Source organism: Ovis aries, chromosome 5 (genome assembly GCF_016772045.2).
Source record: "Ovis aries strain OAR_USU_Benz2616 breed Rambouillet chromosome 5, ARS-UI_Ramb_v3.0, whole genome shotgun sequence".
Taxonomy (NCBI): Eukaryota; Metazoa; Chordata; class Mammalia; order Artiodactyla; family Bovidae; genus Ovis; species Ovis aries.
The window spans coordinates 38,518,060-38,541,734 of record NC_056058.1 but is presented as its reverse complement, the minus strand read 5'-3'; the positions used below and the strand labels follow the sequence as shown (position 1 = coordinate 38,541,734).

Here is a 23,675-nt window from a genome sequence, read left to right as displayed (position 1 = left end):
GGCCAGAGGCTTTCTAAATGCAGAACCCAAAATGTGAGATTTGTGCTGTCAAGAAAGAAAAAGAAAAAAATGTGTAGTCTTCATATTTAGAAAGACTGTTAATCAGTGTTAAAATATGATCATCATCATCTTACTCTTCTTCAGCATCTTTGTCATAATCATCATTATCACTAAATTAGATTTTATTTAAGTAAGGTTTCTGAATGGGTAGCTGTTCCCTTCTCCAGGGGATCTTCCCAACCCAGAGATTGAAACTAGGTCTCCCTCATTGCAGGCAGGAAGCCCTTCTGATATTAATAAAAGGGAAACAAAGACAAAAATGATGGAATTGTATGCAGTGAAGTTATTATATGCTTTAGTTAGAATTCTATTTTGAACCACATCTACAAACTGGAATCATATTTAATGGTGAACCTGGTTGACATGAAAGCCTTCATTATGGAAAAATGGCTTAGAGATATGTTTCTCTTTATAAAGGAAAGGGGTGCATTAAAGGAATTCAGCTATTCAAATTCTGTGTCATCATAATGAAGAACAATTTCTGTCTACATATAATTACTTAAAAACCTTTAAGTACATTTTGGTAAAATACAGAGGTTTTAATATTACTCTCCTATAGGTGGATTCTGTTTGCTAGCTTTGTGAAGCTGCATTTGCTAGAATATATATTAGAGAAAGATGTGTTCACTAAAAATCAAATTATAGTTTTCATAAATAATTGAAAATGCTTGCAATCTTATCCTAATTGACTTTTATCGATCTTGATATACTTAACACTTGATTTATTTTTTTTTTAATGGGTACATTAGAAGTGCTTATCAGGCTGTTTTCTTTCAGAAAAAATGAGCAAATATCATTTTGAATGATTAATTACTATTCTATATGATTTATTTTAATATAGCATAAAATCTTGTTCTAAGACTGTTGTTTATATAAAGTGAAGTGAGTGAGTGAAAGTCGATCAGTGGTGTCAACTCTTGGCTACCCCATGGACATCCATGGAATTCTCCAGGCCAGAATACTGAAGTGGGTAGCCTTTCCCTTCTCCAGAGGACCTTCCCAACCCAGGGATCCACCCAGGTCTCCTGCATTGCAGGCGGGTTCTTTGCCAGTTGAGCCACTAAGGAAGCCCAAGAATACTGGAGCGGGTAGCCTATCACTTCTCCAGCGGATCTTCCCAAGCCAGGATTTGAACCAGAGTCTCCTGCATTGCAGGTGGATTCTTTACCAACTGAGCTATCAGGGAAGCCCTGTTGTTTATACAGGCCCACACTAAATGCATTTGATGTACCAAAAGCTACCAAGAGATGGTATACAAAGCCTGGGAGATACAAGTATAAATGTATCAAAACATTAGACAAAACAGTGAAAAAGATTCAGAGACTTTATAAGGGACATAAAAAAAGAAAAATTGAAACAAACTTCCTTTTACTTGGAGAAATCAAAAAATAAAAATAGTACTTTAGATGTAGGCTCACTTGTCCTCTTTATTTTCTGCAATACCCAGTTAACTTCTGACAATTCAAAGAGAAAATCTGAGCAAAAAAAAAAAAAGACAAATTTTATTTTGTCTGAGGAAACAACTATTTGAATATGTGGGAAAAACAAGAAATTGAGTATAAACCTAAAGAATTTAGGGTTTAAAAGTTAGATAAAGCTTATGCAAAGGTTAATTGAGACATACTTAATTTTATATAAGATTTTTGGAAAGTACTGATAGAGACTGTATTAGTCAGGATTCTCAGAGAAAGAGAGCCAGTAGGATATGTAGAGGTAGGGAGATTTGTAGATCTTTAGATAGACAGATATTTAGAGAGGGGGTGAGAGAGACAGAGAGATTATATATCTACATAAGAAAGAGAAATTTAGGAATTGGCTTATGGGGTATAGGCGGCTGGCAAGTTTGAAATCTATAGAGCTAGCTGAAAACCCAGGAAAGAGGTGATGTTGTAACTAGAGTGCAAAGGCAGTTTGGAAGCAGAATTCCCTCTTCCTCTTCCTCTGGTGACCTCTTTCTAAGACCTTCAAGTGATCAGATAAGACCTATTCTATTTTAGGTACTATGACCTAGTCAAGTGGACACTTGTTAACACAAGTTAACCATCATAAAGACTAACTAGTTCCTGGAAATAGTTGACATTTAATTACTTTAAAACTTATTCAAAGTTTCTTATTTTCACTTTACACTGTCAAGTCTAAGAAAAAACAATGTGAGGCTAACTATGACTTGCCATTAAATCTTGAATCATTTTTACTTCAGAAATGTCAAAAGTGACAATGCATGAGCTGACAAAACACAGCTCTATTTTCATAATAATTAGTTTCATTGTCAGCATTGTCATCATCATCATCATCATTTGTCCTGGAAAACTCTTTTATATCAAGCAGTGTGTTTCCCTTGTTTCCCAGACTCTTCCTGTCCATGTGTTACCACACCACTATTCTTCTTCAATGACCCTCTGTTTTTGAATTATTGAAACTTGTATCCCTAATGCTTTCTCCAGGGGAGACATACAGCTTGCTTAGGAGCTTTTTCCAATAGAGACTCTTTAAGGAGGTGGCTTTCAGACTTTTTTGTCCATGGTTCACAGTAAGACACATATTTAACAGACATACACACTCACACAATTGATTCACCTTACTCTGTGTGATCCTCTGAAATTTTCTAATCTATTTTATGTTAACTCACTTTTAAATGCTTGTTAAAATTCATTGAATTGATTTCATGATCAGTAAGGGACATATGACTTAAAATTAAAAGAAATATTGCTCTAACTGAAGCAGCTACAAATTGCTTACACAGGACAGAAGAAGGCAAGCAATGGCCTGAAGAATCAATAGTATCATATCCATGGGGGTCTGGAAAATTCAGAACTAAAGGGTATATGAAATAGAACAAGTGTACCCCTAAATAGAACAAGTGTACCCCTAAAAAAAGGAAAAGAAAGGGATGACAGGATATGAGATGGTTGGATGACATCACCGATTCAATGGACATGAGTCTGAGCAAACTCCAAGAGATGGGGAAGGACAGGGAAGCCTGGTGTGCTACAATCCATGGGGTCTCAAAGAAACACATGACTTGGTGACTGAACAACAACAAACACAAAATAATGGTCATTTTCTCTCACATACACACACACACAAACATATATGTCCACACACTTATTGTTCTGACACGATGCCTCCTTTTCTGTGTATCTGACCTGAAATTGACATTACAAATCTCTGGAATCAGAGTCACAAGTTAGCTGCAAAGAAATAATTACCTCCCTGTAAAACTCCACTGAGTAGTACATTATCCTTTGTGATTAGCTGGCATGTTATCTTTTGTAACTATAATAACTCTGTCATTTTGCAGAAAATAGAGGGTCTGTACATCTGCAAGCAAGGAAACAAGTTATTGAGTAAAAGGCCCCTGAAAGAGAGAAGACCCTGCTTTATAACATTTCAGCATTATACAAGGAATTGTGCATTGTTATTGTGCTGAAACAGAGCAGTTTTCATGGATGAAAGAACCTCAGGATGAGTACTGCCTGCCTACATCAGTGCCCTCCTGCATCCAATGGGCTGCGGTCTTTCCCAAGAACCTTCCGCATGGCCCACTTCACATCCTTGTTTCTCAGCGTGTAGATGAAGGGATTCAGAGTGGGGGTCACTAGGCAGTAGAAGAGGGTGAGAAACTTGCCCTGGTCCTGGCTCGCTATATTCCCAGGTTGCATATACATGTAGATAATGCTGCTGTAGAAAAGAGATACCACAACCATGTGGGAGGAGCAGGTATTAAAGGCCTTTTGCCTCCCTGCTGCAGACTGGATCCGCAGCACCGCAGCTGCAATATAACCGTAGGAGACAAGTATCATTGTGAGAGGCACAAGAACGATGGGAATGGCCAGGAAGAAAGCCAAGCCCTCAACCCGACTGGTGTCCACACAGGAGATTCGAATGATAGCAGGCATCTCACACACAAAGTGGTTGATGCGGCGGTGACCACACCTCCCCAGGGACATCGTCAGTGGGGACATCAAGATGGAGTTGGCAATCCCACTAAGCCATGCGAAGGCTGCCAGCTGTAGGCACAGCTGCGGGTGCATGATGGTCGTGTACTGAAGCGGCTTGCACACAGCCGCAAAGCGGTCATAGGCCATGACAGAGAGTAGAATGCACTCAATGCCCCCCACAGAGAGGAAGGCAAAGAGCTGGATGACACAGCCCACATAGGTGATGGTTTTGTATGGGCCCCAGAGGTTGACCAACATCTGGGGAATGCTGCTGGTTGTGTAGCAGAGATCCAGGAGAGACAGGTTGCTGAGAAAGAAGTACATAGGGGTATGCAGTTGAGGGTCCACCAGGGAGAGAAAGATGATCGTGGAGTTGCCAGCAACAGACAGAAAGTAAAAGATCATGTTGACAAAAAACAGGACCATCTCCAGCTTCGGCCGGTCAGAGAACCCAAGCAAAATGAAATCTCCTCCAGAGCTCTCATTGTTTCTCTCCATCACCTTTGGCTTGATAAACCTATTTTAATATATTTTCTATTATCCATACAGAAAAGGTTCATCTTATTTTATCCCCACAGTAAGAAAGCTTTTTATTTTGCTACCCACACTATTTAAATGGACTGTATTTCCAGCTGATTACTGGGAATTTCAGGGCAAGACATTAAGTAAAGATGCATGCGTGCATGCTAAGTCACTTCAGTCGTGTCCGACTCTTTGTGACCCTATAAAGCTGACCATGCTTCCTTGTCCATGGGGTTCTCCAGGCAAGAATACTGGAGTGGGTTGCCATGCCCTCCTCCAGGGGATCTTCCAGACCCAGGGATCGAACCCACATCTCCTGTGGCTCCTGCAATGCTGGCAGATTCTCTACCACTGAGCTACCAGGGAAGCCCTTAAACAAAGACATTTGGCTGTAAAGGAATGGAAGTTATAACTTTTGCTTCAGTAGCCTCTAATATGGTCAAGTGAGTTAAGTGAATAAATCTTTTAAATATATATATATAGAGAGAGAGATATAATCAGAAATAAAGTAATTCAAGGGGCAGCAAGCATACTTTTGTCAGACTCTGCTAACACTGAGCCCATTTCCTCTTTACTAACTGATAAATTCCCCCCTCAAATTTATGGACAATAGCTTCAATTAATATTATCAGTGCTCATATTTTCATAACTATATTTAAAATCAAATTTTAAAATGTATTTGTGACTGACCATGGGCCAGATGCTGCACTGTAAGCCACAAGTATAGCTGAGACTCAGTACCTATTTACAAGATACTCACAATACCAATACATTGTAAGGGAAGTAACAACATGGGGTGGGGGTCGACAGAGACTCGAAATAGGAGAGTCCCAAATTTACTTGCTTCTGAATTGTTCATAATTTGGTCCAATCTCTTGAACCAGTGATTACAGTGACATTATCCATGAGACCAAAAGCAGCTTTGTTTGTGCAAAGGTAAGGGGTTTTGTTTGTTTTTTTCCCTGCCAAGCGTGTTCACAAAATGGGCAGAAAGATGAGACATGTTCTTGTTTAGAGATGCATATTAAAGTATGAAACAGAAATGATCTAATGTCTAAGAGTTTGTTTCCAAATACTCCAGGAAATGAATAAAAGAAATGGATAAAGGGAAACAAGTGAGAGGTGTTCTTCTGTGCATTCCAGCTCAATATAATACTATGCACAGAGATCAATTAAAAGGAAAAATCAGGATAATTGTGCAAGGTTACTTTTGCAGTAGATTTGTTTTCTGACCTGCATTGGTAGAGTGAGAGTTAACTGAATGCTTACATTGTCAAATAGACACCAGTCAAGTGTTTGGCCTGGAAATATAGAACTCCCCTAAGATTTAGAAATTAATAGGAAAAAATGTCTCCATGTCAACCATTAAATGTTAGCTGTATGGATATAATTTTCTACATCAGCACATTTGGAGTTGACAAGGACCCAGTGGCTAGAAAAACTAGGATACAGTTTAAATGGAGAGTAAATGCGTCACTGTGGTCTTCCGCAGCTCTGCTGTCCACATGTGGTTCAATCAGAAACGGCTGTAGACTCAGAAAAGAATTATTATCTGAAATGAATCGATCTGCAAAGAACAATTAGAGTCAGGGGTTTTAAAAAAATTAACCTGAAAATTGTAGCAAACCAACCTAAGGGATGGTCTATTATGAGTGCATCATATCCACAGACCTCCTAGATAGTATACATACTGAGAGTGAAGCTAGGTCAGCAGAAGTTGCAAGCTTGAAAATTGTAACATGGACAGGACAAAATTTTTTTCTAGTAGAAGAATCATTAGCTGCATTTCAAAACAAAAAACCACTTTGTAAGGAAACTTGTGATTTGTAAACACTGTATATAAAAGAGCAACATTTCTTTTTCTTTCTTATTTTTGACTGAACAGTGATGCCCTACAGGCAAGGGCCTTTTAGTTCGTTTCTTAATTACTTGAAAACAATCCTTATCATAAGAACAATATGTGTTTGTTACAGAAAAACAAGAAAGCAAAGACGATTGAAGAAAATAAATTCCATAATCCCATTCACTCATAGACAATTATAGCTAATTATTTCATGTGTATACTTGTATACTTTTTTCCCTACTTTATTATTCCAGATTTGTTTAATATATACGTGTATTATATGTATAATCATATATAGTGCAGCTGCTATGGAAAACATATAAAGGATCCTCCAAAAATTAAGAATACAAATTTAATATGATTGAGCATTTCCACTTTTGAGACTATATCCACAGAAGATGAAAAGAATAACCCTGATGGAGACATATATATATATATATATACTGCCACACTTATTGCAGCATTATTTACAAGAAAAAAGATATAGAAATAACCAAAGTGCCCATCAATGGATGAAAGAATAATGAAGTTGTCAATATTATTCAGTCATAAAACGAGGAAGTCCTACCATTTGTGACAACATGGATGGACCTCAAAGGCACTGAGCTAAGTGAAATAAGTCACAGAGAAAGACGTATACTCTATGATCTACTTGCATGGGGAATTAAACAAACAAACACATGCATAGAAAAAGAGATCAGGCTTGTGGTTACCAGAGGCGGAATGTAGTAGGAGACAAAATTGGAGGAAAGTGGTCAAAACATATAAACTTCCACTTACAAAATAAATAATAAGTACTAGGGATATAAGTTTCAACATGAAGACTATAGCTAACACTGCTATATGATATATAGGTAAGTTGTTAAGAGAATAAATCCTGAGTGTTCTCATCACAAGGAGGTTATTTTTTTTCTCTTATTTTTTTCTTCCTTTTTTTATTTTAATTGTACTTATATGAGAAAATAGATGTTTTCTGAGCCTATTGATAATCAATTCACAACGTATATAAATCAAACTTATATGCCTTAAAAATGCTGTATGCCTTAAAATTACACTGTGATATATGTCAATTATTTCTCAGCAAAACTGGAAGAAGATTAAAATAAAACAGGGTGGGAGAACTAAATGAGGGAAAAGGACCATTGTGACTCAGGAGAAATATGGTATCTGGAAGGGAGATAATCTACACATTTCTCAGATGACAGCATGCTTCCTAAGAAGGAGCCCCTAGAATTGTCAGATATTTGTTATGATGCTTTAGGCACTGGAAATGGAACTGAGCGTCTAAGTCACCTGGGACAATTTACCATATCTTAGAGATCATGGCTGTTTAAAGAAGTTTCTTTGCTGCTGCTGCTGCTGCTGCTGCTGCTGCTGCTAAGTCGCTTCAGTCGTGTGCGACCCCATAGACGGCAGCCCATCAGGCTCCCCCGTCCCTGGGATTCTCCAGGCAAGAGTACTGGAGTGGGTTGCCATTTCCTTCTCCAATGCATGCAAGTGAAAAGTGAAAGTGAAGTCGCTCAGTCGTGTCCGACTCTTAGCGACCCCATGGACTACAGCCTACCAGGCTCCTCCATCCATGGGATTTTCCAGGCAAGAGTGCTGGAGTGCGGCGCCATTGCCTTCTCCGGAAGTTTCTTTGAGTGAATTTTAATTCTTTGCAGCTACATTTCCTTCACCAAGGAACAGAATTAATAAGACCAGATTTGCATTTTGTCAGGGCTTCCTGATTACTATGTTACTTCGCATTGATTTCTAATCATGTGAGTTTTCTGGGACCTATGTTCAAACAGAGACTATTAAATGTTGAGAAAAGTATGTAGAAAGCTAGAAAGCTTATTCTGAAAAAAATATTCTTTTCTAACCATAGACCTCCCTCATTATCCATTATAGTGATAATTTACTAGTCATATCTATGAGACTGCAATAGGGCTTGAAGCCGTTTATCCTAGGATCTGAAATGTACATCCATACACCCCAAGACCTGAGTATAATCATGAGACTTAATTTAATCATACAAGAAAATATTAATGATTGTATCACAGTGTTTTTCAAAGCAGTCTCTGAAATACTGCTATTTAAAAACACTCAAATGTTTTCATAAACCTAGATGTCCATCAACAGATGAATAGATAAAGATGTGTTACATATATACAATGAAATATTACTCAGCCATAAAGAGGAAAAAATTTGAGTCAGTTCTACTGAGGTGGATGAACCTAGAACCTGTTATACAGTGTGAAGTAAGTCAGAAAGAGAAAAGCAAATATTGTATAAAAATGGTAGTGATGAACCTATTCATAGCAGCAATAAGGATGTAAACTTGAGTACAGACTTATGGACAAAGTGGAGGAAGGAAAGAGTGGGACGACTTGAGAGAGTAACAATGGAAACATATATATTACCGTATGTAAAATAGATAGCCAGTGGGAATTTGCTGTATGATGCAGGTGCTCAACCTAGTGCTCTGTGACAGTCCAGAGAAGTGGGATAGGATGGGAGGAAGGAGGGAGTTTTAAGGCAGAGGGGATATATGCATACCTATGGCTGATTCATGTTGATGTACAGCTGAAACCAATACAACATTGCAAAGTTGATAGTAATAAAAGGGAAACAGACAAAGAATGATGGAGTTGTATGAAATAAAGTTATTACATGCTTTAGTTAGAACTCTATTTGAAACCACATCTACAAATTGGAATCATATTTAATGATAAAACTTGTTGACATAAAGGCCTTTGTTATGGAAAAATGGCTTTGAGATCTCTTTCTCTTTATTAAAAAAAGGACTACATTTAGGGAATTCAACTATTCAGCTATTCTAATTCTATATCTTATCATAATGAATTTCTGTCAAAATTCTGACAAATTTATAATTTCTGACTATATGTAATTACTGAAAAATCTTTAAGTACTTTTTGGTAAAATACAAAATATATTTTGGTAAAATAATATTTATCTCCTAAAGCTAGACTGCATGTTAGCTATGGGAAGCGTTTGTTAGAATATTTATTAGAGAAAGTTGTAGCCACTAAAAGTCAAATTATGGTTTTCGTAAGTCACGGAAAATAGTAGGAGGGTTATCCTCCAATTAAAAATAAATACAACTTTGTAAATGTTTTGATGAAAATCAGAACATATATTAAGAAAAATAGCAATATAATTTCCAAATTATGTTTAAAAGATTCGAAACTTGCAACAGGATCATTATTCTGGGACTCTGTTCTGGGACCCCATGATCTCACATGGCATACATCTGCCAGCGAGTCTTTGGGGGAAATATTCTGTCATCACTGCAGCAAAATCATACATTTATGCTGATCTGCATTAAGTGTTCAGAAAAAAGATAATAAGTAGGTATGGGTTGACAGATGGTCCTTGGGTTGATGAAATAGCTTCCCAGAGTCATCCTCCTGTATTAGGGGGCAGGTGGTAGACCTAGGGAACCAGGGCATTTCTCTAAGAATTTTCAAGGTACAGCACATGCTCAGAGCTCACAGCTCTTGATTGCTCTTATCCTCATCAAGATCTTGTAAAAGAGTTTCAACTATTAATAAGTTCATGTGTTACAAAAGCCAGCAGCTGATTTCTTGCTCATCCTGTTATGCTGGCAGACCAAGAACAGCTTGCTGCTTGCTGGCAGACATCAAAACAAAGCAAAAAGCAAAAAAGAGGCATTTTGATTAAGGTAGATTTTTAAATCCTCTAACTAGAGATGGTCAAAAGAAACATAAGCCATAGCTCTGATGGAGGTAATGCTTTGATCAATCCTTGTCTTAGGAAAAACAAACTGCAAAAATCACTTAAAATAAGATTTTTGTAATACTTTGCACATTGTACAAAGCACAGCTCTTCAAAAAATTGCCACATAAATAAAAGTAAAGGATTCAATATGTTGCTAGTAGTATAAACACATATATGGATCATTTTTATAGTAGTATTTAGTGTAACCTGAGAGAATGTACTCAGCAGTTCATGCTGAAGTTAATGAGTTTGGGGAAGAATGGGTGGGTAAATCTGGGAAACAAGAAAATAGAGATAAGAAGGTTTTCTGAAAAAATGATTGCATATTAACAGGGAAGCCTAATTTTATAGTTAAAATAACAAATGTCTAGGGAATTAAAATGCAAATGGTCAAACTATTTGCATGATCAAATTGTTTGAGCAATTCAGTACTGGCATAGGCTTTAATATTACCTTCCAAATACAGCCTAAAAATGAGGAGAGAAAATAAAATTAACTTTCTCTGAAACATAGAACCAGAGGAAGAAGTAAGTATGTAGGTGTTCAACAAGCTCAGTTACAAAGGGATTATGAGCTCATAATACTTACTGAAATGAGGTGACGAAATTCTATCACTCTGGAAAATATCAACTCTCCACTTGCTCCCTAGACTGGGGAGAAACTGACAGTAAGCTTCCACCCCCATCCCAGAGTTCCTTTCACATATTACACTGGAAGGTATTTTAAAACTTCTCGAGTTGTCAGGAAACTATCATTAAACCCCTGTAGATTTATTAGTAAGCAAATTATGCTTATGCTATTAAATTGCCTGAGTTCTTAGGTTTCCTTCTTTTCCCTAGAGATTCAAGAAATGTCTCCCTAGAGACTCAAGGGAAAGAGATCTCGTGACTTTTTTTGGTGGGTACAGAAGAAGGCAAACAGCATAAGCAATAATTTTATTTCAAATCAATCACTAAAATGACTCAAATTTAAAGATGAGAGAGAAATAATTTCTCTTAGTTCAGTTCAGTTCAGTCGCTCAGTCGTGTCCGACTCTTTGCAACCCCATGAACTGCAGCACGCCAGGCCTCCCTGTCCATCACCATCTCCCGGAGTTCACTCAGATTCACGTCCATCGAGTCCGTGATGCCATCCAGCCATCTCATCCCCTGTCATCCCCTTCTCCTCCTGCCCCCAATCCCTCCCAGCATCAGAGACTTTTCCAATGAGTCAACTCTTCGCATGAGGTGGCCAAAGTATTGGAGTTTCAGCTTTAGCATCATTCCTTCCAAAGAAATCCCAGGGTTGATCTCCTTCAGAATGGACTGGTTGGATCTCCTTGCAGTCCAAGGGACTCTCAAGAGTCTTCTCCAACATCACAGTTCAAAAGCATCAATTCTTCAGCGCTCAGCCTTCTTCACAGTCCAACTCTCACATCCATACACGACTACTGGAAAAACCCTAGCCTTGACTAGACGGACCTTAGTCGGCAAAGAAATGTCTCTGATTTTGAATATGCTATCTAGGTTGGTCATAACTTTTCTTCCAAGGAGTAAGCGTCTTTTAATTTCATGGCTGCAGTCACCATCTGCAGTGATTTTGGAGCCCCCAAAAATAAAGTCTGACACTGTTTCCACGGTTTCCCCATCTATTTCCCATGAAATGATGGGACCGGATGCCATGATCTTCGTTTTCTGAATGTTGAGCTTTAAGCCAACTTTTTCACTCTCCTCTTTTACTTTCATCAAGAGGCTTTTGAGTTCCTCTTCACTTTCTGCCATAAGGGTGGTGTCATCTGCATATCTGAGGTTATTGATATTTCTCCCAGCAATCTTGATTCCAGCTTGCGTTTCTTCCAGTCCAGCGTTTCTCATGATGTATTCTGCATATAAGTTAAATAAGCAAGGTGACAATATACAGCCTCAATGTACTCCTTTTCCTATTTGGAACCAGTGTTCCATGTCCAGTTCTAACTGTTGCTTCCTGACCTGCATACAGATTTCTCAAGAGGCAGGTTAGGCGGTCTGGTATTCCCATCTCTTTAGGAGAAAAGAAAAGATATAAGCATCCGAATGCAGAGTTCCAGCGAATAGCAAGAAGAGCTAAGAAAGCCTTCTTCAGCGATCAATGCAAAGAAATAGAGGAAAACAACAGAATGGGAAAGACTAGAGATCTCTTCAAGAAAATTAGAGATACCAAGGGAACATTCCATGCAAAGATGGGCTCGATATAGGACAGAAATGGTATGGACCTAACAGAAGCAGAAGATATTAAGAAGAGGTGGCAAGAATACACGGAAGAACTGTACAAAAAAGATCTTCAAAACCCAGATAATCATGATGATGTGATCACTGATCTAGAGCCAGACATCTTGGAATGAGAAGTCAAGTGGGCCTTAGAAAGCATCACTACGAACAAAGCTAGTGGAGGTGATGGAATTCCAGTGGAGCTGTTTCAAATCCTGGAAGATGATGCTGTGAAAGTGCTGCACTCAATAGGCCAGCAAATTTGGAAAACTCAGCAGTGGCCACAGGACTGGAAAAGGTCAGTTTTCATTCCAATCCCAAAGAAAGGCAGTGCAAAAGAATGCTCAAACTACCACACAATTGCACTCATCTCACATGCTAGTAAAGTAATGCTCAAAATTCTCCAAGCCAGGCTTCAGCAATACATGAACCATGAACTCCCTGATGTTCAGGCTGCTTTTAGAAAAGGTGGAGGAACCAGAGATCAAATTGCCAACATCCGCTTGATCATGGAAAAAGCAAGAGAGTTCCAGAAAAACATCTATTTCTGCTTTATTGACTCTGCCAAAGCCTTTGACTGTGTGGATCACAATAAACTGTAGAAAATTCTGAAAGAGATGGGAATACCAGACCACCTAACCTGCCTCTTGAGAAATCTGTATGCAGGTCAGGAAGCAATAGTTAGAACTGGACATGGAACAACAGACTGGTTCCAAATAGGAAAAGGAGTACGTCGAGGCTGTATATTGTCACCCTGCTTATTTAACTTATATGCAGAATACATCACGAGAAACGCTGGACTGGAAGAAACACAAGCTGGAATCAAGATTGCTGGGAGAAATATCAATAACCTCAGATATGCAGATGACACCACCCTTATGGCAGAAAGTGAAGAGGAACTCAAAAGCCTCTTGATGAAAGTAAAAGAGGAGAGTGAAAAAGTTGGCTTAAAGCTCAACATTCAGAAAACGAAGATCATGGCATCCGGTCCCATCACTTCATGGGAAATAGATGGGGAAACCGTGGAAACAGTGTCAGACTTTATTTTGGGGGGCTCCAAAATCACTGCAGATGGTGACTGCAGCCATGAAATTAAAAGACGCTTACTCCTTGGAAGAAAAGTTATGACCAACCTAGATAGCATATTCAAAAGCAGAAACATTACTTTGCCGACTAAGGTCTGTCTAGTCAAGGCTAGGGTTTTTCCAGTAGTCACGTATGGATGTGAGAGTTGGACTGTGAAGAAGGCTGAGCGCTGAAGAATTGATGCTTTTGAACTGTGATGTTGGAGAAGACTCTTGAGAGTCCCTTGGACTGCAAGGAGATCCAACCAGTCCATTCTGAAGGAGATCAACCCTGGGATTTCTTTGGAAGGAATGATGCTAAAGCTGAAACTCCAATACTTTGGCCACCTCATGTGAAGAGTTGACTCATTGGAAAAGACCCTGATGCTGGGAGGGATTTGGGGGCAGGAGGAGAAGGGGATGACAGAGGATAAGATGGCTGGATAACATCACTGACTTGATGGACACGAGTCTGAGTGTACTCCGGGAGTTGATGATGGACAGGGAGGCCTGGCGTGCTGCAATTCACGGGGTTGCAAAGTCGGACACGACTGAGCGACTGAGCTGAACCGGGCAGAGGAGCCTAGCAGGCTACAGTCCGTAGCGTCACAACTTAGCATAGCACATCCTTATGCTCTCAGATTTCAGTCACTTGCATCTGATTCTGTGTGATCTCACAGGAATTCAGGACAGGACCAGAGCACAAACAGTCCTCTTCATGAGAAAAAGAACTTGTAAAAACACAAGATACTTCTCACATAATATGCTTTTCTATTAATGTTTCTCCTTCCCTACTGGCTGGTTTCCTTTACTTATTCCTCTGGCTCACCCAAGTACCATCCTACAAATACATATCCCGTGTTGCTAATCTCACTCTTATCTCTGATTGACTTTTTCTGCATCATAATGTGTCTGCTTCAGCACTTATTCACTGCTATATTAGTTCCTCAAATTCTTAATTCTAAATGTACATGAAAATAGTAAGAATGTTTAAGCTCAGATCATTTTTCAGGCCACATCATATCTCCAAGAGGCTGCTAGCTAGGGGTTCATCAATCTAAACCTGGGTTCATGTTCATTCTTTGTTCGGAGCTGTGAGTAAAGCCCTGTGGTGCTAGGATAAAGAACCCAGCTGCCAATGCAGGAGACATAAGATATGTGTATTTGATCCCTAGGCTAGGAAGATCCCCTGAAGAGGGCATGACAACCCCGTATTTATGCATGGAGAACGCCATGGGCAGAGGAGCCTAGCAGGCCACAGAGTCAAGAGCATGAACTCTGGAGCTAGATACTCTGGAACATGGCCCTGGCTCCAGATTTTACAAGCTGTGTGACCTATACTATGCTTCTCTTCTCCATGTCTTATCAAGGTAGTTTTAAGGATCTAAGTGAGTAATAGAAGGCAAAATGTTTGAGTGCCTGGCAAATAGTAAACACTAGTCAGGTGTTAGATATTGTTCATTGTCAGAGACTGATCATTTTAAATCAAATTCCTGTTATTTGCTTTACATGTTGACCAAGCCACTCTCTGATAATTTTGCTTCGTCATTTAACTTCCCAAAAGGAATAAAATCTACACTGGAGAAGACCCTGATGCTGGGAAAAATTGAGGGCAGGAGGACAAGGAGGAGACAGAGGATGAGATAGTTGCAAGGCATCACTGACTCAGTGGACATGAACTTGAGCAAACCCTGTGACATAGTGGAGGACAGGCAAGTCCAGCATGCTGCAGTCCATGGGGATACAAAGAGTTGGACATGACTTAGCAACTGAAAACAAAAACAAAGTGGCAGGAAAGACTGGTAACATTGAAAGAGAGTTTTCTCTCATCATTAAGCAGCACACTGCTATTCTGGTATGATATACTAGGGCTTTTATTAAGTTGATAGAAGTGATTGAAGTGAATCTGCATCTCTGAGCCTGCATAGTCTCATAGACTACAAGTCACTATGGAGGTCCAAAGGGTATTCTGTAAGGTGGGATCTCAGTCCTTAAATCACAGCACACTCCAATGCAAATCCAAACATGTGGTGTATTAGATGCTGCCAAGAGAGTTTTCCTCCAGAAAAAGTTTATCTTACTAATATCATTTTTTTTAACCTGAAAACTTTGTATCCATGATTTAGGGCTATTTACAGGCAATCTTACTCTACCTGTACTGCCATAAAGAAACTCTCTCTCAGGTGGAAATGTCTATTTCCATATGCTACTACTTTTTTTCTGCTCTTTTCAAATTTTTTTACAGATTTTCAGAATCCTACAATTTCTAGCTATTCTAATTCAACTCTCGGGTCAAACATTTTATCACTATTTGATTTCCTCTCTTCTTCATTTTATTTTTTTATATTTTCTTATATTAGTAGTTTATTCCAATTTATTTCCAAATGATGTCATTTTGGCTGAACATCTCTGTGACAACCTAGAGGGGTGAAATAGGAGGGTGAGAGGGAGGGGATATATGTATACATATGGCTGATTCATGATGTAGTACAGCAGAAACTAATGCAACATTACAAAGCAATTACATCCCAACAACAACAACAACAAAAAGAATCAGTTTCCTAAGTCCCTAAAGAGACAGTACAGAAATCACAGGCCAATTTATGGATGGACAAATTGATTTCCCACTCCATCTCCTGAAACTTCCTTTCACCATTAACTATATACAAGAATGAGGTTTTGTTGAAACAGAATCTTTCCACTGCTGCAGTGTCAATGCCAGGACAAATGTCACATTTCTGAGTGGAGTTATACCCAAAGAGGTGTGAATGAATGGGCTTCCTACAACTATATCATTTTATTTTATTTCCTTAAAGTTTCTGGAGTATATATGTGTGTGTGTATTTATAAAGTACTTGTTGACCCACTGAAATTTATCACAGTAATATTATGACTACGGAGGTTTTAGGCAAAAGAATAAACCCTTTTGGGAAATGATGTTCACAGCTGTTGCCAGAGCCCCAGTTGAGGTAAACAGGAAATACATTCATTTTATCTGTGTGTGTTAGGGGAAGCACACTGACTGAAACCACCCAGCATGGCCAGGCACCATAGTCACCATTTGTATGAGTTTTTTTACCACAGAAGGTCCTGGTAAGGAACACGGAACTAATAAGCCACCACCAACCGGAAGACTTCAGAACAGGTCAAAAGGAGACACCACGTGTCTGACTACCTCCCAGAATCCTTCTCGCTGGCATCCATCTTGGCTGAACAATGCGTGCACCACCAGAACTCTGAGTCAGAATGATTGGCTAAAGACAACCTGGAAACTAATCCCATCCCTGTAAAACCCGAGACTGTGAGGCACATGGCAGAGCAGTTCTCCTGGGTTCCCTTACCCTCCTGCTCTCCACCCAGGCGCCCTTTCCAGTAAAATCTCTCACTTTGTCAGCACGTGTCTCCTTGGACAATTCATTCCGAGTGAATGAATCACAGAGATGCAACAAGGAGAAGAAGAAAAAAGAAAAGGACTGGCATTGGGGGAAATACACCAGATTTCTTTAACACTTTATTTCCAAGACAATGTGCCCTGTGGGTGATTTCTTAGTCTTAAAATGAAAACTTAAATATTCTGTTTTAGCAAATAGGCCACATTTGACTACTAGATAGTCAAAATTTTAACTTCATAGAACCCAGATTCACAGGAGGGAAATTATGAAATGGAAAAACTCAATGGGAAATGGCAAATGCTTAACAGATATTAAGTACTATTTTGGGTACTCTTTTGCCTTGTAATTCTAAGCAAATTCCTTAGCTTCCCTGTGTTTTGTCATGTAATTTGCTTCCATATGTCTGTGATCATTTACATAATACAGGAAGATTACAGAAGCAAATAAGTTTTACTTTGTTCCTAATATCTCCTAGATGTATATTTGAATGACTTGGAAATAGTTTTTCCATTTCCATCTGGATATTTTGTTATGGCAGATTTGACTTCTTTCATAGTCTATGAATCCACTGTCACCATAATCCCAACAGCCTGAACTTGTATTATCCATTAACAATATAGAATCATAACACTTATCCTGAGTCTTCACCCTGAGACCTCACATTTAGCACTAGGGTGCTAACTTATACAGCAAAGTTCTCTGAGAGTTTATAAAGGACCCTATTTACTTAATATAAAATAAGCAAGCAAGGGGTGTTTCCTATAACTAAAAGAAAGCATTTTTTACCTTGCAGATATTCACTGAAAATACTAAAGTCAGTTTTTGCTAAAAAAAACAAAAAAAAAAAAAAAAATTTAAATAACAAAACTGAATCTATTCCAAAAGGAATAGATTCCCAATGACTGTAAATATTATTGAGAGGCCATTTACCTCACATTTGTCATCTCTAACCTTATTTAATCTCTATTGTTCTTAGTCACTCAGTCATGTCCAACTCTTTGTGGCTCCATGGACGGTAGCCCACCAAGCTCCTCTGCCCACCAGGCTCCTCTGTCCATGACATTTCCCAGGCAGGAATACTGTAGTGGGTTGCCATTTCCCTCTCCATTAACCTCTGCTACAATCTTGTAAAATTAAGATTATTTACCCTATATGATACAGATGAAAAACCCTAGACTCCAAGATATAACTGGTAAGAGGATAAACCAGTTCCAAGCACAGATATGGGTGATGTCATCTCCTGTATCTGCTTTGTAGCATCATTCATGCCCAGTGAAGGTGGCCAAACATTCAAAATGCTCTAGGAGGATTTCTGGTTGATGTAAGAAGTTGGATTTAGGGTATTTCTAAATAACAATGATTTCCAAATTTGGCTGTCATCAGTAACATCTAGAGAACTTTTTAATAACAGAAATGCCTAGACCCCACACTTGGAGTTTCAACTACGAGAAATCTAATGAGTTCTTACAAAACCAAGTTGTGGTAATACTGCTCTTAGTAACTTCCAGCCCCAATAACTTTGGCCACCAAAAAAATTTTTTGAGGTGGTAATAATCAATCTGACTATAAAACAGCTTTTCTAAAAAAGAAATATTTGCAACTGTTTAAAGTATCCTGCTAAAGATTCCAAAGTGTTTCATTCTAATAGTTTCCTCTTGCTCTATTCTCTACAAAGTCTTGAATGCCTAAATCTACTCAACTATCTTGTAAATGCTTTGGCTATGAGATAAGGTCAAGGAAAAGTACAAATGACCACCAAAAAAAAAAATCTTCCTTCCTTTTCAAAAAGCAAATCAAAGAACACTCCTTAGTTGTAGAGAACTAACATATATCTAAGACAGCATACTATGATTTTACTGATGCTGACTCAACCCTCTCTGAAAAAACACTGTCATCATAAATAAAGGAGCTTCAAGAGGAAGCCATTCATGTTGTCTCCTTTTTATTTGACATCTCATGACGTCGTCTGCAGACTGTGTGATCTGAATTCATTCTACATATCCCCTGCAGTTCTAAATAAAGCCCAAAGATGGATAAAAAGCAAATGCATTAAAGATCTTCTAAAGTAGACACCTTTAAACAGAAGAAAGGCACTTTACATCCAGAGAGTAGAGCATGGGGTCAAACTCAAAAGCCCATTGTTCCTATCCATGTTCCCTTCACTCTTTACATATTAGTTTTCCACACAGTTAAGATATACGTAAGACAGCAGAACACCAAAGTATTATTCCAAAATTTCTCTTAGGTTTCCTTATTCTCTTTCTCCCACCCCAAGAGTTTCCTCATTGCCCCTTTCACATCTTTGTTCCTTAAAGTATAGATGAGAGGGTTGACACTGGGAGTGACAATGGTATAGAAGAGAGTGAGGAACTTGCCCTGATCTTGGGAGTAGCTGTTGGCTGGCTGCAGGTACATGTAAATGATGCTTCCATAGAAGAGAATGACCACTGTTAGGTGAGATGAGCAGGTGTTGAAAGCCTTCTTGCGCCCTGCTGCTGACTTGATCCTCAGCACAGCAGCAGTGATCATGCCATAGGAGATGAGGATCAGAGAAAGGGGTACCAGGAGAAGAGCAACCCCCAAGACAAAGGCAAATGCTTCCACCAGCATTGTGTCTTCACAAGACATGGCAATAAGAGCAGGCATCTCACACAGAAAGTGGTCCACTTCACGACGCCCACATCGGGACAGGTGCATTGTCTGGGGACACATAACAAAGGAGTTTAGAAAGCCACAGCACCAGGCCACAGTCACCAGTTGCAGGCAGAGATGTGAGTGCATGACCGCGGTGTAGTGCAGTGGCCGGCAGACAGCCACGTAGCGGTCGTAGGACATGACAGCTAGGAGAACACACTCAGTTGAGCCCAACACCATATAGATATAGAGTTGGGCCACACAGCCATGGTAGGTGATGGTCTTCTCTGGACCCCAAAGGTTCCACAGCAGCTGGGGAACAATGCTCGTTGTAAAGCAGAGGTCCAAGAAAGATAGGTTCCCAAGAAAGAAGTACATGGGTGTGTGGAGCCTGGAGTCCACGACAGACAAAAGAATGATGGCTGTGTTGCCCACTAGAGTCAGGATGTAGAAGATTAGGATAAACGCAAAGAGAATTATTTCCAGTTGAGGCCGGTCAGAAAAGCCCACCAAGATGAATGCCTGAAGGTAGCTGTCATTGTCCCTTCCCATAATCTTCACCAGTTGTTATGGAGACACAGAGAGAAGAATTAGGTAAGATAGCAGGTGAAGACTACCCTCCACTCTCCAATTTCCACTTATGGGTCTGTGAATTTTGGAAGGTCATTTGCCCTTCCATTACTTTTTTAGCATACACTTATGTATTTATTTCTTACGCAAAGCAGTGTGCTTGATACTGCTGAAGATTAAAGGGTGAATTGACTTGGGAGTTGTTCTCCCTAGTGAATAATATATGACAAAATAATGACAAAGAAAACAGAAAAGTGGAAGTTCTCTAAAACAAAACTTGTTTCAAAGCTGAGTGTTTTGCAAGTTATTTCCAACTGATCAGGAAAGAACTTATAGAAGTGTGTATATTACAAGAAGGGCTTCACAGTTGGCGCAGTGGTAAAGAATCGGCCTGCCAACGCAGGAGATGCAAGAGACACAGGGTTGATCCCTGGGTCAGGAACAAGCTTTGGAGTAGGAAGTGAAAACCACTCCAGTATTCTTACCTGGAAAATTCCATGTACAGAGGAGCCTGGCAGGCTGCAATCCATAGAGTCACAAAGAGTCAAACAAAACTAAGCACACATACACATTGCAAGAAACTGTTTTACTTAAGAGGTTCTCGTTTTGGGCTGTTTTTCAAATAACAAGTAAGAATTTTACCTGTGGTAAATTGAACAATATGTTTCAAGGAGAGAAAGTAGTACATAGAAAGGTCCAAAGGTCTAAATTCATGGATGATGTTCAGGATATCCATGAATGTACATGTCAGGCAACTTCTTAATGACATGGAATTTTATTGAGATTAAACACAATATCTTTGACTCTAAAAGGAGGAGTTGAGATAGATTGGATTCTGCCTCAAGTCTGCAAATGTGTGGCCTAATATCTGACTTCTTTCTCTGTATCTTGGCTTTTCTTTGTGCAAGAGAGAGGCTAGATCCTTTCTACATCTCCATCCCGACGTCACATGTTTTCATGATTCATGACATCAGGTATATTCCATGAACATTTTTAACTTCTCATGGTTTCTACAGTCAATCCCAAGGGATTTGTTGGGGCTCTGCCTTATAGGAGAGCACTAGCATTCACCCAAGCTTGTATCAACTGTGGTAATAGAAAATGGCATCATTGCAACACACAAGAAAGAAGCAGTAAGAACTAGAGTACAAAACCTTTTTGAAAGGTGAGTGTCTCCATAAGGTTGCTGTCACCGCTGTTTCGAGCCTGATAGTGAAAAAGTTATGAGCTCTCTCCAGTTGAAGCTGCAGGTAGAAATTCTGTAAGTTCCCATTCAGTTCAGGCATAGGACTGATTCTAAGTTCCCATTCCCATAAAGGCACAAGAAGCTCAGCAAAATCCCATGAAGAGATTAAAGGGTGCAGGGAATGATCAGAAATAACCAGGCAAGTACCAAAGACTTTACTAGGTCAACTGAGTATTCAAAAAGGAGACTTTCCTACACAAACACGCTGCTGGCATTGGTTGTGAAAAACAACTTGCACTGTTTTTCCCACAGACCTGTCACAGCTCTCACTCAAGTTTAAGAGAATCAGTAAACAGATCCTGTGAGTGACAATTACAATGTACACAAATTGCTTAGCTATATATATCACTTAGGACATGACTCCTCAGCCAAATTGCAAACATCACATTTATTTATAACTTACCTATTCTAAAAGACAGTTTATGAATGTGTTATTCTTTCATTCCAAGATGCCCTAATGCTCAGGCCTCTGTCCCCTACCAGAGACTCACCCTGTTTCAAGTATAATGTACTTGGTTTTTCATGCTTTTCTTTTTTTAACTCATCCTTAGTTCAGAATCATGAAATTGCAAGGAATAAAGCTGTTGTGAATGGAAACTGAAAAGAATTAAGTTATTCAAACACCAGTAGTAGTATAATTAGCATTGTTGTTCAGTTGCTCAGTTGTGTCCGACTCTTTGCAACACCATGGACTGCAGCATGCCAGGCTCCCCTGTCCCTCACTATCTCCCAGAGTTTGCTCAAACTCATGTCCATCGAGTTGATGACGCCAACCAACCATCTCATCCTCTGTTTCCCTCTTCTCCTCCTTCCCTCAATCTTTCCTAGCATCAGGGTCTTAAAACTATAAACTTGTACTAATTTTGAAAACTTTGGCCTAAAAATCTGGACAGATGCATTGGACTTGATTCTCTGACTAAGGATTATACCCAAACTTGTACCACCAACTCATAAAGGAAGACTACCTAAATGGGATTTAACAATACCAAGTAGTGGAGCAATCTTTATCTGCTTCAGGTGTAAACATATCCTAAACAATCATCACTCTTTTCACAATTACAATACATTACATGTTTTGAAGAGCTTTTATACCTACGCTTGCCCACCATCCTCACAAAAACTCTGTAATGTGGGCAAGCCAAGCATTAGGATCTCCATTTCAGAGATGAACAATCTCAATGACAGAAGGGTCAAAAGAATAACCAACACTTGCAATTTCATATCATAGCAGGAACCATAAAGCCGCATGTGTGTGAAGTTGCTTCAGTAGTGCTGACTCTTTGCCGCCCTATGGATTGCAGCCCACCAGGCTCCTCTGTCCATGTAATTCTTCAGGCAAGAATACTGGAGTGGGTTGCCATGCCTTCCTCCAGGAGATCTTCCTGACCCAGGGATCAAACCCATCTCTTATGTTTCCTGCATTGGCAAGGCCATTCTTTACCATTAGCTCCACCTGGTAAGTCCATAATCCTACTCATTAGCACAAAGTTTAATTTGCTCTGCCTCCTCCCCTATTCCTATCTAGTTACACTTGTTTAAAGATGATCTTTTATTACTACTCCCCCATGAATCTGCACCTACAGACCTAACTATTATATTCTGAATACTTGCTGGGGTGAAATTTGTGATCATTCTCAACATCACCAGAGAAGGTTTGCAATGCTTGATTTGCCACTGTGACAAAACAGAATAGCAGCAGAGGTTTTCTGCTCAAATTGGCTATTATTTCAAGAGGAGATTAAAAAGGATAATTTGATATGTGTAAATCTAAGGTGACAGGAGGCCCTTGGATTGTCTCAGCTATGAATGAGGAAACAAGTAGAATGTAATTTATCCTAATCTACCTGTCTTGGATCCACTTTGTTAAAACGTGATGCATTCTGTTTTTTAATTGGACACAGTTGCTGTATTCCAAGATGAAATTAAAGTGTGAGTTGGCTTTGAGAACTTTCTTACTCTGTCACCCTAACAGATAAAAACCCTACTATAATCATCACAAACATAATCATAAATCCTTCAAATGACCAAAGGTACAGAAATAAGGTTCATTTCTATAGCAAAGCACATATCAAAATCTTCACTGTCTTCCCCCCAGAAAGTAGAAGACCTAACAGTCGGTCAGCCCTCCTTACTTTGATTCCAGAGAGTTTTCTCAGGGTTAAGGCAGCTAATTCTGGTCCCTTTTAGTTTCTGGATTTTCTGAAGGAAGGAAACTCCAACAAAAACTGATGGGGGATTGAGCACAAAAATAATTTATGCCCCATTAATGCCTTAAAGTGAAATTTTAAGTATCACAGCTTGAAAAAGAAATAGTTAACTGTAGGCAAAAGTTATCAGGAATGGCCACAGATGGTATCTCTTCTTAGCTAAACGGATGAGGTGGCATGGTGCCACATTTCAAATCTGTATGTTTTATCTTACTCCTATATAAATA

General features: G+C 39.2%; 2 protein-coding genes across 2 annotated transcripts; both read right to left on the bottom strand.

The window, feature by feature from the left end:
• Positions 1-3,545: 3,545 nt before the first annotated feature.
• On the bottom strand, positions 3,546-4,499 carry LOC101113757 (putative olfactory receptor 2W6). The gene has a single exon (XM_004009413.3). The coding sequence runs from the start codon at positions 4,497-4,499 to the stop codon at positions 3,546-3,548; it is 954 nt and encodes a 317-aa protein (XP_004009462.3).
• A 14,533-nt stretch (positions 4,500-19,032) lies between these two features.
• Positions 19,033-19,980, bottom strand: LOC101108225 (putative olfactory receptor 2W6). The gene has a single exon (XM_004008742.4). It carries the CDS (start codon positions 19,975-19,977, stop codon positions 19,033-19,035), a length of 945 nt encoding a protein of 314 aa, XP_004008791.2. The 5' UTR covers positions 19,978-19,980.
• Positions 19,981-23,675: the final 3,695 nt, after the last annotated feature.

Bases quoted from the DNA above. Each gene is read 5' to 3' on its own strand.
- LOC101113757 (XM_004009413.3), bottom strand. From the start codon at position 4,499: ATGGAGAGAAACAATGAGAGCTCTGGAGGAGATTTCATTTTGCTTGGG.
- LOC101108225 (XM_004008742.4), bottom strand. From the start codon at position 19,977: ATGGGAAGGGACAATGACAGCTACCTTCAGGCATTCATCTTGGTGGGC.